Source organism: Phocoena sinus, chromosome 5, assembly GCF_008692025.1.
Source record: "Phocoena sinus isolate mPhoSin1 chromosome 5, mPhoSin1.pri, whole genome shotgun sequence".
Classification (NCBI taxonomy): Eukaryota; Metazoa; Chordata; class Mammalia; order Artiodactyla; family Phocoenidae; genus Phocoena; species Phocoena sinus.
The window spans coordinates 72,461,516-72,480,848 of record NC_045767.1 but is presented as its reverse complement, the minus strand read 5'-3'; the positions used below and the strand labels follow the sequence as shown (position 1 = coordinate 72,480,848).

The 19,333-nt window shown below is 41.6% G+C and overlaps 1 protein-coding gene across 4 annotated transcripts in view; it reads right to left on the bottom strand.

The window, feature by feature from the left end:
- Positions 1–5,182, bottom strand: part of SLAIN2 (SLAIN motif family member 2) — an 81,945-nt gene extending 76,763 nt beyond the window's left edge. The window contains exon 1 of one of the 4 annotated variants that reach the window (XM_032632848.1): positions 4,531–5,182. In XM_032632848.1, coding sequence (XP_032488739.1) covers positions 4,531–4,919 — 389 coding nt within the window. In that variant the 5' untranslated portion in view covers positions 4,920–5,182. The remainder of the gene's footprint in view (positions 1–4,530) is intronic. The other 3 variants (XM_032632846.1, XM_032632849.1, XM_032632847.1) reach the window with 3 other exon arrangements.
- Between the last annotated feature and the right edge of the window lie 14,151 nt (positions 5,183–19,333).

Genomic DNA, 19,333 nt, shown 5'->3' with positions numbered 1-19,333 from the left:
GCCAAAAGGTAGCTTGGAACAGGTTTAAGTCTACTGTTCCAAATAATGGAAGATAACTGAAATTTTATCACCAAATTATTGTTGACCTGAAATTTGTTGTTCTGGAATATCAATATTATGGCAAGCTCAAAAGCCTGGATAAGACAAACTAGGATAATTTCTAAAGAGAAAAACAAGCAATGTTTAGAAATTCCAGACCAGACTGATTCCTTGCAAAATTCAAAACTAGGTTCAACAAAATGTTTGTAAAGTTAGAATAGGAAAAACCCAGAAGATTCATCATGAACAAGTCAAACCAAATTAACTGCAATGTCTATGCTAATAAGTTTACTTCATTGAAGGTAAGAACTCTTTAAGGCACCATATAGCTTAATTATAGCAAGCCACTTGGCAAAATCTTTCATAATATCCATACAGGCAAAATGGCATATGGGCTTGATAATAATAAGTAGTACTAACAGTTACTGAACAACCACTGTGTGAGTTGATTAATGATGTTCATTAATCTGGAGGGAGTCTAGTCAAGCTGCATATTTCAGAGCCCTTTATTCTGTCATTTTAATATTTTTATCAACAACTTAAATGAAGACCCAGTAGGTATGCTTATGAAATATGAAAATGACAAAAAAATTTGGAAGGAACAGATATTAAATGCCTAAATCAAGACTAACAAAATGGGGGCTTCCCTGGTGGTGCAGTAGTTGAGAAATCTGCCTGCTAATGCTGGGGACATGGGTTCGAGCCCTGGTCTGGGAAGATCCCACATGCCACGGAGCAACTAGGCCCGTGAGCCACAACTACTGAGCCTGCGCATCTGGAGCCTGTGCTCCTCAACAAGAGAGGCCGCGATAGAGGCCCGCGCACCGCGATGAAGACTGGCCCCCGCTTGCCACAACTAGAGAAAGCCCTCACACAGAAACGAAGACCCAACACAGCCAAAAATAAATAAATAAATAAATTTAAAAAAAAAAGACTAACAAAATGAAATATAAAAGCCTAATATTCAAGCTAAAAAAATTCATTACAGAAAACCAGGGTTAGGAAGACTTACTGTAACAGCCTATGTATAAAACATATGAAGTGTAATTGAAACTACTCACTCATTTTAAGCATAAATAACAGAAATTAAAACAGTTAATGAATATTTGGTCTCAAAATAATAGCATTTAGCTCAAGCAAGACATATCCACCACACACTGTCTGGTCAAATACCATCTAAAATGCTGAGTACAGTTCTGGGTACCACGTTTAATGACAAGGAGCAACCAGAATTCATTAAGAGAAAAATGACCACAGTTGAAAGATCAGAGAATTACATTATCTAAGGAATGATTAAGTAAACTGGGATTGTATTACTCTGAAGAAGAGATAAGAATGCTCAGAGTGTGTGGTGGTGAGGAGTCAGCAGGGTCATGATGGTAGTATTCAAATATCATAAGGGGCCATTCATGCAGAAAAGGAATCAGACTTGGAGAAAGCAAAATATAATGGAAACAGCATAAGCTATGATGTCATAAAGACCTAGATTCAAATCCTGACTCCATCATTTACCATCTGTTATTTGATGCTTGGAGAGAGAAGAAGTGTCGTTACCTAAAAAATGATACCTACCTCATAAATGGATAAAAATTAAATGCAATTAAGTGTAAAAATGTTTATAAGTTGCCTGGCATAGACTGACACACTGTGATACACAATAATGTTAGTTCCCTTCTCTAGACTTTTCTGAGTTGTTCTATAAGAGCATTTTTCAAACTGATAATTAGCCATTAATGGGTCACCACATCAGCTCAGTGGGCTGTAACCAGCATTTTTTTCTAAAGAAACAGAACAGAAAACATTAGTGCTTTACCACATATACCAAGTATAGTTTTGTGAAACTTTTGTTTCAATTATTCATAAACATGTGTGTACTAGGCTATGGTATAAAATGTATTTCTTATCATGAAGCTGGGATTGAGAAAAAAACAAAACAAAACCGTGAAAGCCACTGCTGTAAATACAATACTGTTTTCTAAGTGTGTTCTAAAGATACTAGTTCCTTGGGAGAGCAAATAAGTTTAGGAAACAAACCATACCACTTAGAGACTTACTATATTCAATACATATTAGCATATTTAAAAAGCCCAGCATTAAAGAAATCTGGTGGGTTTTTTTGGTTGTTGTTGTTGAACCTCGTTTTTCCCAGATATATTTGATCTCAGACCCACAATTATTTTTTTCACACAATATCTACTAACACCTTCAGGACTGACATTTTGTGGTATACATTTGGGAAAAAACATTCCTCTAGATGAAAAGGAAGGAAATGGGTATAAGTTATAGAAAGTAGACTTTCAGCTTGCTAAGAAAAACTCTTGACTCTTCTTTCCCTCACTGCTACTAACACCCACTACCCCTTATAACTTATACTCCATACACATACTCCAAAGCACTTTAAATATGATTTTCAAACTTTCAATTCACACAAATCTTTTCAGAAAAAGCACAGGACATCTATAACATCAAGATATGTAACCAGGATCAAAGTAGTAAGCAGGAATCAATTGGCCAAAAGAAACTTCTGGCATAGTATTTTAAAAGACTTGCTTTACCTGAACAAAAACACTGTGATCAGAAACCAAAGCAGCAAAAGACTTAATCAGCTTCTCCAAGGGGAGTCAATGTGTTCTAAGAATACATAGTCTAAAATGGGCTAATGAGTGCAGCTAATCTTCATTATTATTATGAGCATCATTATCATCATCACTTGGAAGAGGCATGTGATATTAGATGATTCCGACTTCTTTTAAAGTGTATACATACCTAGGATTCCTTTGTAAGGACGTGATTTCACACTAATATGAAAACTGTCACTACCACAGTCAGTTCTAATAATATTTGGTATCACTTGGCAATAAAATAAAGGCTTGACATCATATATTCAAGAGCATCTCTGTAACTCAAACCTTTCTAATTGAGAGTTACAAATATCTCTGATTCTGCTCTAGCAGTTGTCAAAGCATAAAATGCCCTTCCCACTCTTTCTCCACTCTCAGGCTCCTCAAAGTTTGCCCCAACCAGACTATTATTTTCTTCTCAATTTCTGAGCACTCTCAGTACTTTTTGTCCCTATCACTCTTTTAAGCAATACACTGTGTATTTCCTAGCTTATTTCTTTATTCCTCCATAAAACTTGGCTCCCAACAAGACTATAACTTCCTTAATGAACAGGGATCAACATTTAAGAACCTCCCTCAAGATCCTGAAAGCACTCACTAAATATTTCTTGATTTAAACAACTAGGCTTAAGAGTAATAGTGGCTAGTCTCACAGAGCTTATATACCAGACCCATGCTAAAAGCATACATGGATTAGCTCACATAATCTTCACAACTCTACAGAGGTAAGAACTATTATCTTCTCCATCAAACAGAGGAAGAAAATGAGGCTCTGATTAACTTGCCCAAAGCTGTACAGCTACTAAGTAGCAGAGCCAGTATCTGAATCCAGGCAAAGCTCTTAACTACCTCAGTACACTCTGTAAGGGTTGCAGCCCTGCGAAACCGGAGTCTATGAAGGATTTCATCCTTACTAAGTTAGAAGTTTCAGTTTCAACAAAGAGCAGAGATACTTTAGCTAAAAATTAAAACTTTAAAAAAGGATAAATTAAGACAAATTAAGAATTTCCCGTTGACATCTTTATGCAATTACAATAAAACATGAGGGAAACTGCCTCTCATGTCCTTTCTATATATGGAAATGATATTACGGTGTGGGTCATAATTTTATCAAGAAGTAGCTTATGACAATACAGTTCGGTTTAGATTTTTAAATACGGCTGTTTTTCTCTGCCCCTAGGATGACATGGAAATGAAAGATACATAACTGTCACTTCACAGCTTCGAAAAATGCCAGACCCAATTCTTGTGTAAAAAATGAGAGCCAGGGCTCTTGTTCCACCCTTGACTCGTCACACAAAGCAGCACCATCCTCTGCCCTCTTCACACAAAGCAAGCGTCACCCTACTACCCAAGGGGGAGTGCTGCTGATCCACACGGTCTCCCCATCGCCGCCAGAAATGTACCCATCTCCGACGGGTCCAAAACACTGACCGCTGCCCGGACTTAGATTACCCTGGTCTGCTCCGCGCACCGGGTGACACCTCATCACACCCAAAATGCCCAGGCCGCCATCCGAAAGCCAGTATTTCACACAAAGCTGGATCCCTTCCTACAAAGCAGCTTCCCATCTCCGACTCCTCCCACGGCGAGCAGCCCTTCCTAGGCTGTGCTAGACCCCAGACCCCAACGGGATCCAAAGCTCAGAGGGTCCCCAATCCAGAGGAGAACTAGCTACAAAGCCTGTTCCTCTTCCAAGCCTCGAACCCCCAACTCTCGCTGACCGTTCCGCAGCCAAAGCAAGAAAACCATGAATCAGAGAGCGGACCCCGCTACACAAAGCGAGGTGTCTTACCAGGGGGCCCTCGGAAGACGCTCTCCGCCCCCGGGCCCGTCCCCGCCCAGCTCCGGCCCGGAGCCCCGCGCTCACCAGCTCTCCTCCTCCTCCTCCCAGCCTGACAGGCGCTCCAGCTCCTCGGGCCGCAGCGGCTCCACCTCGTCCAGCAAGCCGCCCTCGCCCGCTGCCAGCAAGGAGGTGGCGTCCCGCAGCTCCTCGCTACTCGTCCGCCTCGGGCCCGACCCGGCCCCGCAGCCCGACTTGGCGCTGAGGCCCAAGGGGAAGCCCCTAGGGGACGCCGCTCCGGAGGAGGGAGTGGACGCGCCGGCCCGAACCGGGCTGCCAGGCCCAAGGGAGCCGGCGCCCTGCACGGCCCCGGAGCGGCTCCTCAGCTGTTCGTTCTGCTTCTCCAGCTTCTTCACCAGCTCCTGCAGCTTCCGCACCTCCTGGTCCGCGTTCACATTGGAGTTAATGTCCTCCATCCCGGCCCCGCCGCCTCGGCCGCCCGCCACCCGCTCAGACTCACAGCGACAGGGAAAGAGCCGGAGGAAAGAAGCGCCGCCGCCGCTCACTCTAGCCGAGGCGCCGGCATATATCAGGGCCAGGCCCCACTGCCAGGGTCCCCCCCCGCTCCGGTTGCGACGCGCCGCTGGCCCCAGCCGAGCCGCCTCATCTGCGCCGGCTCCAGGATTGGGGGAGGCGGCGCCAATATCCGGCCTCGGCCGCCATCTTCCCTCTGTCCCTCCGCCCACCTCAGCCCGGCCCCGTCGGTGACCTCAGAGCGTCGGGGGGTGGACCGGCCGGCGGCGGGCGCTGAGAGGACCCGGCGACGATCTCGCGGAGGGGTGGGGCCACGGGCGAGGCCGGTGGGGCGGGGCTTAAACCGGAAGGGGCGGGCCGGAGCGTCGGCGGAGGCGGGTCGTTGCCCTGGTGGCTGAGAAGAGCGATTACGGCCGCAGGCGGGGCCCGAGGGGAGTGTGGACTTGGCGGCGGGTGGCGCTAAGATTGCAAATCGAGACTCTCCCTCAACCCCGCCTGTTGGCCTTGGATGAGCACCCGCTTCTGGGTCCAGCATCCGAGCCTGTCCTCCCTCCCGGCTGGTTCCCTGGTGGGCGCTCAGCCCGGCTCCGTGGAGAGACAGTTTGCTTCGTCTGTTTGTTCAGCAAATATTTATTCGATGCCTCCTTGAAATAGGAAATTGTCGGGGCTGGCAGGATCCTAAGACCATCTGTGACCCATTTATTCCTCTGAAAATGAGAAAGCAGAATCGCAATGGTTAAGAGAGGTCTAAGGTCAAAATAATAACCATAAATTGTTAAGTGCTTACTACGGGGAGACACTGTGCACTTTGAAGGCATTATCTAGAATAGTTTTCCCGACTTCACTGCAGTTTACTGCACACTGGCACGGAAGCGGCGATAGAAAACTGCTCCTCTCTCAACTTTGTCTGTTAATTGATGCAGAATCTGCTCTTTGTATCGTTTTCTTCTGAAAATCTTTTTCATAGTCTTGAAAACAGTTGTGTATTGAAAGTACTTAATAAACGTGTTGACAAATACTGATGAATGCTGAGAGAAGTATGACTAAGAGTCTGCCTTCAGTCGCACCCGTTTATAATTCGTACTACTGACAGCAAACAAAACAAAACACCTAAATTCTTTGTTGTGATCACATTAACTGCTCTTGAGTTGTCAGTTGTGAACTACTGGTTTATGTTTGCAGCTTTCCTCGAATTGCCTTCTCCACCCTTTGCTAATAATGATCCAGTCCTATTACATACACCTGGGTGTGGACTCGCATGCCATGTCACTTGCTTCTACCCTTTAGCCTTCCTGTGCTATATTTTCCTTACTTAGAATGTTCTACCAAATCTGATTCCTTTTCATAAAAGTGCTAAATCCGGTTCCTTTTCTTAAAACTCACGCTCACCCATCTAGGAAAATTTTTCCTGACAATTCCACAACGATCTAGTGGTTCTGTTTACTCTAGCATTGCCTGATCAATAGTTTGCAACAGGTGTCTGCACTTTTAAAAATTTTGCTTCTTTTTCTAAGTCACTTTCAATTGTTTTTGTGTACCTGATGAAAAGGGACCATTTATTTTAGTTTTTCATGTCTAGTAGAGTGTCTGACACAGTGAACATTGAATATCTGGTTTGTTGAAAGTTATGAGGAATGTAAATTCTGATAAGTCAAGGACCGGATAGATGGTTATTCATAGCAAAAAAAAGCATTGAGTATTTTTGACGTTTGCTGACCAATTATAAATAAGTAGAATGTCGGGACTTCCCTGGTGGTCCAGTGCATTAAGACTCCACGCTCCCAATGCAGGGGGCCCAGTTTCCATCCCTGATCAGGAAACTAGATCCTGCAATACATTCAGCAACTAGGGGTCCGCATGCCCCAACTAAGAAGTCCGCATGCCACAGTGAAGATCCTGCGTGCTGCAACTAAGACACGGAGCTGCCTAAATAAATAAATAAGTAGAATATTTTCCTAGCTATGCACACCTAGTCAAAGGATATCTTTGTGTCACAATAATTGTATAATCTATATAATGCACATATAAATATTATTGCTGTCTCTGGCACATCTGAACTAGTCACCAGAGGATTAAACAACACGGCTGCTTCATGTATAGCACTTTCACTTGCATTTAATAGTTTGTGAAATAGATCCCAACTAAACAGGTTCTGTAACAAGAACATTTCAAATATATTCCTTGAAAAGAATAGTTCATATAACATTATGAAGTTCATGGGGGCAAGGAGAGGTTGGTGTAATGTGGAAAAATGAATGGAGCATCAGAACACTGGATGGCAGATCCTAGCTATACCACAAATCTGGTACTTGACTTTAATCTCTGATCCTTACACAGGTCATTCTGGCTCTATATTCAAAATATGCCTGAATACTTCCTAGCACCACCACTGGTACAGCTGTAGTTCAAGTTGCCATCTTTTCTTGTGTAGCTTATTGTGGTATTCTCTTAATGGGCTCTTCCACTTTGCTGCTTACAATCTGTGATGCACAGAGCAACCAGATGGTCCTTTGTGTAAGTCAGATCAGGTCACTCCTTTGCTAGAGATCCTCTACTTGATTTCCAACATACTTAAAAATCCCAAATCCTCTCCTTGGCCTAAAAGATTTGATACTTGGCAACTTATGCAGGTATCTCATTGACTACCCTATTCTTCCCCTCCGTCACTCTACTCCAGCCACACTGGCCTTTCTGATGTTCTTCAAACCTGCAAGCATGTTTGTATTTTAGGAACTTTGCACTTGCTATTCCCACTATCTAGGGTCAATTCTTCCTCCACACTGTCACATTACTAACTCTCTCCCTTCATTCAGATCTCAACTCAAATATCACCACCTAAGTTCACTATCCTCATTATTATGACCCTCATAAAATAGCATCCCTATCATCCCCCATCCTCTTAGCCTGTTTCATTTTTCCTCAGACACATCATCTATTTCTTCCTTTGTTTATTGCCTATCTCTCCCCAGCAGAATGTAAACTGTGTGAAAACAGGATTCACTGATGTATCCTTGGTGCCTAGAATAGTGCCTACTGTGTGGTAGGTGTTCAGTAAATGTTGAATGAATGGATGGATTTAGGTCGAGTGAATTTCAGATAAATGCGTTTATTATGTCTCAAATCATTAAAGTGGAGATTCCTAATAATGTTGAATAGTTGATTTTCTTAATTATATTTTCCTCTTTCCAAAAAGCAACATGTCACACTACATATGTCATCTTCAAAACTAGGTCATTCTCCACATCCTGAATGCCAACAGCCCTTAAGAATTGCTGAGGAGAGAAAGTCTTAGGTTCTCACTGAGACGTATGAGGACAAGAATACTTCCATTCCATCCTAAACCTGTCTTTCTCTTTCAGGTTAACTACAATTCTCTGGTGACTAGAAGTGTTACAGCATGTTTTTAAAAAGTCACTCTAAAAGTGACTCTCAGGCAGACATGAGGAGTAAAGCTAGGAGGTGTCTGCAGTATGCACAATTATCCCGACTGGCTCTTCAGGTGTTGTCTTTTTTGATAAGCTTGCTTTGTTCCTGGACGAAGGAGTTGCTTTTTTTTTAAGCAGGTGTGTCCCTTTCCATAACTTGTTTCTACTTGTATGTTACCTCTTGGTGAAGCTCCTGACAAAGTAGAAAATATTACAACCACTAAAATTATTTAAGTAAACAAACTATTACTCAATGGCTTAAAGGTATTTAGCAATCCTAAACAAAGATGTGTGTGTGTGTGTGTGTGTGTGTGTGTGTACGGGTGCGCTCATATGAGCACATGCCCAAAAGGAATTTAGAAATTGCTAGGCACTTACAGAAATATTTGCATTTGTTTAAAAAATGCTCCAATTCTTTGAAGAAAGCTTTACTATCCAGTACATTTATTTTGTCTTCACAGGCACACACTGCACCAGTCATTTCCTACATGTTCTTTCTCACCTATTCCTCACCAGCATTCTTCCCAGAGATCTACCTCCCTCTGGTCTATCAAGAGGGCTCTTCTTTACTGTCTTGGCACATACAACTTTAAGGAGGAATCTCAAGAACTTTAAAGGCTCTGTGTATAAGAAATTGTGAATTGAAACCTTGGGGACAAAAAGAAGAGGGGCACAGGATTTGAACATAGAATTTTTCCACTCAGCATCGATCAAATCTTAAAGTTATGGGATGCCTCAAAAGTGACCATAATGGCAGACATCACTTCCTTAAGAAAGTCCTCCGGCCAAGGGTGGCCCCCTATCACACTGTTGGGGGTATGTATTATATTGATGCAAAATGGGAAGGTCCATGATAAGGGCAGAGGTAAACAGGCTCTCAGACTCTTAGAAGGCTGCCATCTTAACCCCAAATGGAACAATACCTAGTCTCCCACCCTTTTTGTGGTAGCAAGAGGGAGGGTAAGATTGTTAAATAAAATTTATTATTTCCTCCTTTCTTTAAGTAGTATATCAGATAGTGAAGTTGGAAAAGTAGAATATGAACCACTTCTGGATATCCATGATGTTCTAGAGAACCTACCATTCAAGGATAGGAGAAAACTTAAGAATCATCTAAATCTCCAAATTGATACAAGTCACAGTAATCTGATCTAAGATTTTAAATATATTATTCTGAGTATTGACTTAGAGATGCTAGAGAGATAATAGGCTATGAACAGAGGCTTGTATTAGGCTAAAGTAAATTAAGCTGTCATAGAGATATTTATACAGTTACTCTTCTATCTAAGAAGTTGTAGAGAATTCCATTCCTGAGTCTTTGGGATACTCCTGGAATATTACACAGACAGAAAGACATAATCAACTATTCAATTTGCTGAAGCACATCTAGAAATTTCCTTTCTTATTCATCATCATCCTTATCTAAACAAAGTTATATGTACCCTGGAAGTGTAATTCTGTAAATATCTAGGTCTTTTTGAATTAGCCCAATAATACTAGTAGCTAACAATTATTGACCACTTTTATGATATGTAATAATGCATTTAAAACTCACAATTGTCCTTTGAGGCAGCAGCTATTAGTATCATCATCTCCATTTTACAAATGAGGAAACTGAGACAGAAATGTTAAATAATTTCCCAGAATCCCATAGCCAGGAAGTAGTAGAGCTGGCTTTGAACACAGGTGGTCGGACTTCAGAATCCGCACTCATAATCTCCAATAGTTCATGACCAAGATGAGTTCTCCATTGTTCTCCTTACAAGAATATTGATACCTCAGTCAGCTACCATCTGGAGTGGGGATTGGGAGCAAGGTTTATTGCTTTTTTTTTTGGCGGTACGTGGGCCTCTCACTGCTGTGGCCTCTGCCGTCGTGGAGCACAGGCTCCAGACGCGCAGGCTCAGTGGCCATGGCTCACGGGCACAGCCGCTCCGCGGCACGTGGGATCTTCCTGGACTGGGGCATGAACCCGTGTCCCTTGCATTGGCAGGCGGACTCTCAACCACTGCGCCACCAGGGAAGCCCAGGGTTATTGCTTTTATGATACCCAACAACTTGATCCTCTTGCTCTAAGAGCAAGTTTGCCGGTTTTGAAGTCTCAGCACCTCTGGGTGCTGAAACAATCTGTTCCTTAGAGAGGGAAGCAATTCCTTTATCTCTTGCTCAAAAGACTTCCTAGTAGCCCATTTACTCCGATAGTACTCCAGATACTCCAGAGAGGTGGGTGGAAGAGTCCTGAAGACCATGTGCCTCCCACCCCCAGTCAGCAGTTTACTAAGATGAAGCTTCAGCATCTGAGCTTCTTACTGGAAAGGCTGATAGACTAGTCCAGCTTGTAGGAGTTTTATGGGGAAGAAGCTAGCAGAGGGAGTCTTTTACCTAGGGCAGTAATATTACCCCACAATCAATAAAGCAGGAAGATTTAAAGGTCAGAATTTAATGGCAGGAGTTCTAGGCTTATACATGAGAGAAGGAAAAATTGAACGGGCCCTGAAACAAGCGAGACAAAAGCAGATATCAAAGGACAAAGTGTAGAGCCAGGGAAACAGATGAGAATAGGAGGAATGGTCTCAACAGTAGATGAGAGGGGTGATTCTCTGCTAAAGCTAAGTGGTTACAGGCTTTTTAGCAGGTTGTGTGGGCAGAAGCATTGCATTTAAAGGGCCAGTGATGCTGCTGCCCGTCTGGGTTGTGAGTTTCTAGTCTTGGGACACACTGGTAACCAGATATGTTGGACTAGGGCCTGCTCTTCAGAGCTCCCTGATGCACAGGAGTCCGCCATTGTGTCGATCTGTAAACAGATTCCATCTCCCCAAAGTTCCTGGAAACCAGATAGCTCTCATCTCACATCTGCACTCTAGTCTAGAGAAACGAGGGTAGGGTGTCGGGCAGGGAAGAGATGAGTAGTAGGGCATGGCACAGGTGGTTCCCCTGTTATCAGTGGGTATGGTTTCCTTCAGATAGGGCACCTGCACATGAAGAGGTGGCTCTCAGTTCAGAGCTGCTCTGTCTGTCGGCATGGTTGTCTACCCCAGCATTATGGAAGACTTGTTTCCTCTTTTCTACCATCACCATTCTCCCAAATCGATGGCACTTTCACTATTGCCGGTTTTTGCAGCCCCCGTCAGTTGATCAGGAGGTGTGGTCAGGTATTCAGGCAACCTTCAGTCACACACAGCTGTCAGTTCGCAGTTCTGCTTCAGCATCCTCTGGTCCTTCAATACTGGACCCGAATTATGATGTGATATCTTTGTAAACAACTCTTGAGAAAACCACCAAAATTCTGCTGTGCATTGGCAGCAGGACAGATCATGGTGTTGCTGGCAATGATACTGGCAGGGAGAGGGTATGTATTCTATGGGATCGCAGGGCAATGCGTATTGCTTTCAAAGATGGGATTGCAGTGTGCGTGGAAGGCGATAAATTTCTCAACCTCTCCACCCAGCAGGATAAAAGAGATGCTCTTCTACTTCTCCACCACAGATGCATTCAGAGCTACATCATAATGTTGTACAAGGTCCCCTCCAAGAGTGGGCGTAGCCTATTATACTCCAGGCAGATAAAACAACTCCTCCTGCACTTAAGTCAAAAGGCTGATAAAGGCCACCACCTCCACACGGAAGCAGATGTGCTCCCTGAGCACAATAATGTAGTTGCCAGATCTTCCACATGACTGTAGTAATGGGCTTAGCTCTGGAGCCTTATATTTGGGCAAGAACATTCAGTCATCCCTTGAAGGGTCAGCCCAGCAATTAACCAGCCAGGATTAGTACCATGAGCAGAGAATATGGGCAGGAGCTATGTGAGAAGATCCCTAATGATGGGCTAGAGGGCTCCAGGCTCATTTTTACTGGGTCAGTCTAGCTTAAAGCCACAAAGTTCAGACAGTCCTTTCCCTGACCTCTAAACAAATGCTAAATATCACACCTTTTTTTCTTATAGTTTCTTAGAATTCTTCCATTCAACTCTTCAGTTGACATGGGATTTATTCTGGTGGGTTGTGTGAGGCATATCTCTAAATGGACAGTTTTATATGGGGTATTGTCGTATGCTGGATTATACTCTATGTATTTATTTGGTCACAGTTACTAGTTCAAGGTACACTGTTAAGGGCCAGAGATGATAAAGGTCATAAGGACTGTGCTCCTTGCTCTGGAGCAGCTTATTGTCCAATTAAGGGGATGAAATGTACACAAGATAACAATACATACAAAGAACCATGTGAGCCATATGGACAAGAGAGAATATAAGGGCTTTTTTGGTGTGTTTGTTTTTCCTCTGATTTTTTTTTTTTTTTTGAGAGTATTAAGGGAATAGAAGTGGAGTCTTTCTGCTTGAGATAATAAGAGCTTTCCCAGAAGAAGTGTGATTTCAGATGGGCCTTCAGGGATAGGTAGCTATTTTAATCTTGACTTGTTGGTTGCAAAGAACAGAAAACCACTTGAATAATCTCCATTTAATCTCATCTCACTTGTAACAATTGATTCCAAAAGGAAACTGGAAATAAATACGAACAGAAATATGCACACGGCAGTTTACTGTTTTTATGCCATTATCTGTAATATCAAAAGACTGAGAGCAACCTCGATGTTATCAATATGGGACTAGTTGAGAAAATCATGAGGCATCCACACAATGGAGGACCAAGCCTCAATGAAAAGGAAAGAGAAAAATATCCATATGTCTCCAAGATAACTGGTTCAGAATGGTGCTTAGTCAACAGCAGGAGGGATATAAAAGATATACATATATGCTTATATATGTACAAAAATATACATATAAATAAAAAACAATGGAAGCCTAAAATCGATTTAAGCCTAAACCAAAAATCGATTTAAAAAAATGGTGACCCAATGAGGAAGGAGGAAACAGAGTGAAGGGCAAAGAAATTGTGAAATAAACTTCATATTTTATGGCAAGACAAGAAAAATTTAAACATGAAAAAAATTTTCTCTGCCCTTTGGCCTCCTCTCTCCCCTCACTGTGTGCGGTGTATCTGCATTGTGCACCAACCACAGCTCCTCATCAGCAGAAATACCTGCTCAACCATAAAGAGCAACATTCTCCTAGCACCAGCTAGACAACTCCTTTAAAGATTACATTCCTTCTTGATCTTTTAAAGGGGTCTCAATGATCCACCACTGTTTACTTGCAGATCTGGATTGTGTAAACTGTCGATAATACATCATTTAACGTACAGCCTTCTGTCTGCAAAAATTTTCATAACTGTACTTTGACTTCTAATAGGTGGAACAGTTCTCAGAGCTTTCTGAGGAGCTGTTCCCAGGTTATAATCCTCAATTTGGCTCAAATAAAAATTTCCATTTCTTTTTTAGATTGATTGATTAATTTTTCATCAACAAAATAGAATTTATCTTGAGTTTATCTTGTAACATGCTTTTGACTTTGGAACCATGTAAATATTGACATGCTTAAGAAACAAAAATTAAAAGTAAAAAAGGGGAGATATTAAAAAGTTGTATCATACAAAAATAAACTCAAAATTGATTAGAGACCTAAGTGTAAAACTGGACCCTATAAAACTCTTAGAGGAAAACATAGGAAGAACACTCTTTGACATAAATCACAGCAAGATCTTTTTTGATCCACCTCCTAGAGTAATGGAAATAAAAACAAAAATAAACAAATGGGACCTAATGAAACTTCAAAGCTTTTGCAAAGCAAAGGAAACTTCAAACAAGACGAGAAGACAACCCTAAGAATGGGAGAAAATATTTTCAAATGAAGCAACTGACAAAGGATTAATCTCCAAAATTTACAAGCAACTCATGCAGCTCAATATCAAAAAAATAAACCACGCAATCCAAAAATGGGCAGAAGACCTAAATAGATATTTCTCCAAAGAAGATATACAGATTGCCAACAAACACATGAAAGGATGCTCAACATCACTAATCATTAGAGAAATGCAAATCAAAACCACAATGAGGTATCATCTCACACTGGTCAGAATGGGCATCACCAAAAAATCTACAAACAGTAAATGCTGGAGAAGGTGTGAAGAAAAGGGAACCCTCCTGCACTGTTGGTGGGAATGTAAATTGATGCAGCCACTATGGAGAACAGTATGGAGGTTCCTTAAAAAACTAAAAATAGAAATATCATATGACCCAGCAATCCCACTACTGGGCATATACCCTAAGAAAACCGTAATTCAAAAAGAGTCATGTACCACAATGTTCATTGCAGCTCTATTTACAATAGCCAGGACACGGAAGCAACCTAAGTGTCCATCAACAGATGAATGGATAAAGAAGATGTGGCACATATATACAATGGAATATTACTCAGCCATAAAAAGAAATGAAATTGAGTTATTTGTAGTGGGGTGGATGGATCTAGAGTCTGTCATACAGAGTGAAGTAAGTCAGAAAGAGAAAAACAAATACCGTATGCTAATACATATATATGGAATCTAAAAAAAAAAAAAAGGCTCTGAAGAAACTAGGGGCAGGACAGGAATAAAGACGCAGATGTAGAGAATGGACTTGAGGATACGGGGAGGGAGAAGGGTAAGCTGGGACAAAGTGAGAGAGTGGCATTGACATATGTACACTACCAAATGTAAAATAGATAGCTAGTGAGAAGCAGCCCCATAGCACAGGGAGATCAGCTCTGTGCTTTGTGACCACCTAGAGGGGTGGGATAGGGAGGGTGGGAGGGAGACACAAGAGGGAGGGGATATGGGGATATATGTATACGTATAGCTGATTCACTTTGTTATACAGCAGAAACTAACACAACAATGAAAAGCAATTATACTCCAATAAAGATGTTAAAAAATTTTTTAATAATAGCAAAAAGGTAAATTGTATTACCTATAAGACCAAATTATCTTCCAGTTATCACTTGAGATATTAATATTACAAAATTGCTCTCCTATTAAGAAGCAGTCAGAGATGATAAAGCCAAAACATGTAAGAGATATAAGCATTATAGTTGTGTATAATGTGTGCTCATTTATTTTGAAAAAAAAAGATTTTTCTGGATATTATAATGCTAGTGATATATGTCAACTATTAAAAAATCTAATAAGTAAAAAAAAAAATGTTGTATTATAACATCGGAGAGTAGGTAATACAGTGTGGCCAGGCCACTTGAGGAACAGAACTACAAAGTAAGAAACCAAGGAAATGTCTTCCATCTCCTTTAATGAGTCATTCATTTATTTATCCAACATATTTATTGAGCACGTACTATGTACCAGGAATTGTTCTAGGCAATGGGCATATAGCAAAAAAATCTGACTTCACAGAGCTTACATTTTACTGATGGGTGACAGACAATAAACACATAATTAAAATGTAGAGTATGCCATATGATGATGGTGCTATGGAGAAAAACAAATGAGAGAAGAGAATAAGGAATGTGGGCAGGGGTGGTATTGAAATTTTAAATAGTGTGGTTAGAGAAAGCATTGCAGAGAAGATGACATTTGAGCAAAGGTCTGAAGGAGGTGAGAGAGCAAGACACGCAGGTAACTTAGGAAGAGCATGCCAACAGAATAGCAAGTGCAAAGGCCCTGAGGCAATAATGTGCCTGGCTTCAAGGAAGAACAACATCTATGTGGTTAAACTGGAGTGAGTGATGGGGAGAGTCTTGGAAGATGAAAGTCAGAGGGATGGAGGAAAGAGTCTATAGGACCTACTAGGCTCTTGTAAAGACTTTGGCTTTTACTCCAGCTAAAATGAGAAGAAAAGGGAAGATTTTGAGCTGAAGAGTGACATGACCTGATTTACATTTTAACAAGAGCCCTCTCTTCTCTGCTTCTTGCGTGTTTGCCAGTTGCTCCATTCCCCTAATTCTCTCTCAAAACTTCTGCTTACTCATGGCTTGTGAGTTCCCTTCACATCAGTTTACATGTGGGTTTTTGTTTGGTGTTGTAACAACTGTTGACATTTGTGTGCCTACTGTGACCTAATCACTCAGTCTCTCAGTGTCTCAATTCCAGATTCTTGGGTGACATAACACTAGACTCATGTATTATTAGGCTAAGATTAGTCCAATGTGGGAGAACAAGATGAGGTGGGGGTGGGGGCAGAGGTGAACAGAATCCTATAGCATTTCCAGGAAGGGATTATGGGCAGAAAGGCAATAGTTAGCACATCAACTTCATCAGGTACCTCAAATAGTTTGGGTTTTCAAGGAATACATAACAGGGCTTCCTTGGTGGCTCAGTGGTTAAGAATCCGCCTGCGAACGCAGGAGACAGGGGTTCGAGCACTGGTCCGGGAAGATCCCACATGCCACGGAGCAACTAAGCCCGTGCACCACAACTGCTGAGCCTGTGCTCTACAGCCCACGTGCCACAACTACTGAGGGCTGCGTGCCTGGAGCCCGTGCTCCGCAACGAGAGGCCACCAAAATGAGAAGCACACCGCAAGGAGGAGTGGCCCCCGCTCGCTGCAACTGGAGAAAGCCCGCACGCAGCAACGAAGATCCAACGCAGCCAAAAAGAAAGAAAATAAAATAAGTAAATAAAAAAAAAGAATATATTCAGTTTTATAAAAGATAATATGTAATTTGTTCTATTTAAATTTTCTATTACAGATTAACTCTACCGCTAAATATAGCTGAAATAAATTCTAGTTTCTCTTGGGTTAGAAATGGGACCAACAAGGGGAAAAAGAAAATATATTTTCTTAAATTTCAGAGATAGACAACAAAAAAGTACTAACACTAAATTAGAGGAAATGGTGCTTCTAAGTATTCGTCTTTCATTAAGATTGAAAATCTTGGTTCTATAATTAATTTGTGGACCATTTTCTAATTCAGCTAATATTTAAGCACTCAATTGCTATGCTAAGTTCTCTATAAAGTGAATTGAACTGATTAATTCAGTATTTTATGGTTTCATCATCTAAGACATATGTATCAATAAGTGTAACTGAAGAAACAGTAAATAAATCATTGATTTGTTTACAAACTACCATTCCATAATCACTGATTGGAGAGAAATCATAGAATAAGGTTACTCTGATAGCTGGTTTATTTCCTAACACTATATGACTTTCTTCATCTACAGAGTTCTGGGTAACCAGAATTTCAAATTCATGTACAAACATAATTTTAAAAATCTGATATGGTCATGAGGGATTAAATGAGGGCATTTAAGTCCCTTAGCACTGCCTTGAATTTCTTTTAAAGACAGCTATAAATGTTCCAAGTTTTGTTTTTATTCATACAGAATCAGAGTAGTTCAGATTCCCTTAAGCAGGGAAAACATAAAACAATACCCTTCTTGACCCTTTGCCACAATCTACTCTTTATTTATTTATTTTTAAAATATTTATTTATTTGGCTGCACTGGGTCTTAGTTGCCACACACGGGATCCTCGTTGCCGCGTGCAAGATCTTCGTTACAGCATGTGGGATCTTTAGTTGTTGCATGCGAAATCTTAGTTGTGGAAGTGGTATCTTTAGTTGCAGCATGCAAACTCTTAGTTGTGGCATGTGGACCAGGAATTGAACCGAGGCCCCCTGCATTGGGAGTGCGGAGTCTTTAGCCACTGGACCACCAGGTAAGTCCCCACAGTATACTCTTTAGAAAAAGAAAACTTAGAAGGTGAAATTAGTTTTAAAGAATTATTTCAAATGCAACATTGCCAGGAATTTAAATTGTTCTCCTCCATACCAATTGTTGTGAAAACACATTAATATTGTTTTCAAAATATTCTATACCTTTTGGGAAGAGTTTTTTTTTTATTTGTTTGTTTAAGAAAAACAGGTTCTACGGGACTTCCCTGGTGGCACAGTGGTTAATAATCTGCCTGCCAATGCAGGGAACAAGGGTTCAATCCCTGGTCCAGGGAGATCCCACATGCCGTAGAGCAACTAAGCCTGTGCTCTAGGGCCTGCGTGCCACAACTATTGAGCCCGCGTGCTGCAACTACTGAAGCCCGCGCGCCTAGAGCCCATGCTCTGCAACAAGAGAATCCACCGCAATGAGAAGTCCTTGCACCGCAAAGAAGAGTAGCCTCCGCTCGCCACAACTAGAGAAAGCCCGGGCGCAGCAACGAAGACCCAATGCAGCCAAAAAAGAAAAAAGAAAACCAGTTTCTAATGGTAAGGTTCTTTAAGATAAAAACTAGTAAATATTCCCTGAATTCATTTGTAAAAAGTGCTAAACTTATTCCCACAACCATTCTAAAAGCTACCACGCTCCAGAGATTTTGGTGGATGTCTGTTACTTTTTTGGGCTTAGGGCATCCTGTCCCCCTCACCTGCCTGGTGGGAGCCATTTCTCCCTGGATCTCTTGCATTTCTGCATATCTTGTGAGTGAGGCACTGCCATCCTTGTTCTGGATTATCTTTTCAAGGATGTTTATACAACAAACAACCTTGGAATATAAAGATAATGTCTCTCTGTAGCAAAAAAGCAGGTTTGTTTATGATCCAATACAATAAAAATAATGTTTCCTCCCAGGGCCAAGGTCAAGCATGCATCCTGCCCATTATAGAAGATTCGGGTTCCCTAAACTTGGAGTTTCTCACCTGTAACACAACACACTGGGTGTGTAAGCACCACCTGGCCCTGTGGGAACTGGAGCTCAGAACCAGTGCAAATGCTGATCCTCTGGCTACTGCTATGGGTATGAATGATATACTGTTCTTTGTCTCTAACTCAGGAACCTTCTGTCTTCTGCCAGAATGTAACGGTGGCAGGCTAACTTGTTAGCTTGCATGTAGGGTAAAATTCCCAGGTTCCCTATAGTACCCCAGTTTCTGTGTTGAGTTCTTTCCTAAAACACATCTGTACCTTTGCCCTTCAGCTTTCTGAGAGAATCCTGTATCTACATCTTTTTTTTTTTAAACATCTTTATTGGAGTATAATTGCTGTACAATGGTGTGTTACTTTCTGCTTTATAACAAAGTGAATCAGTTATACATATACATAGGTCCTCATA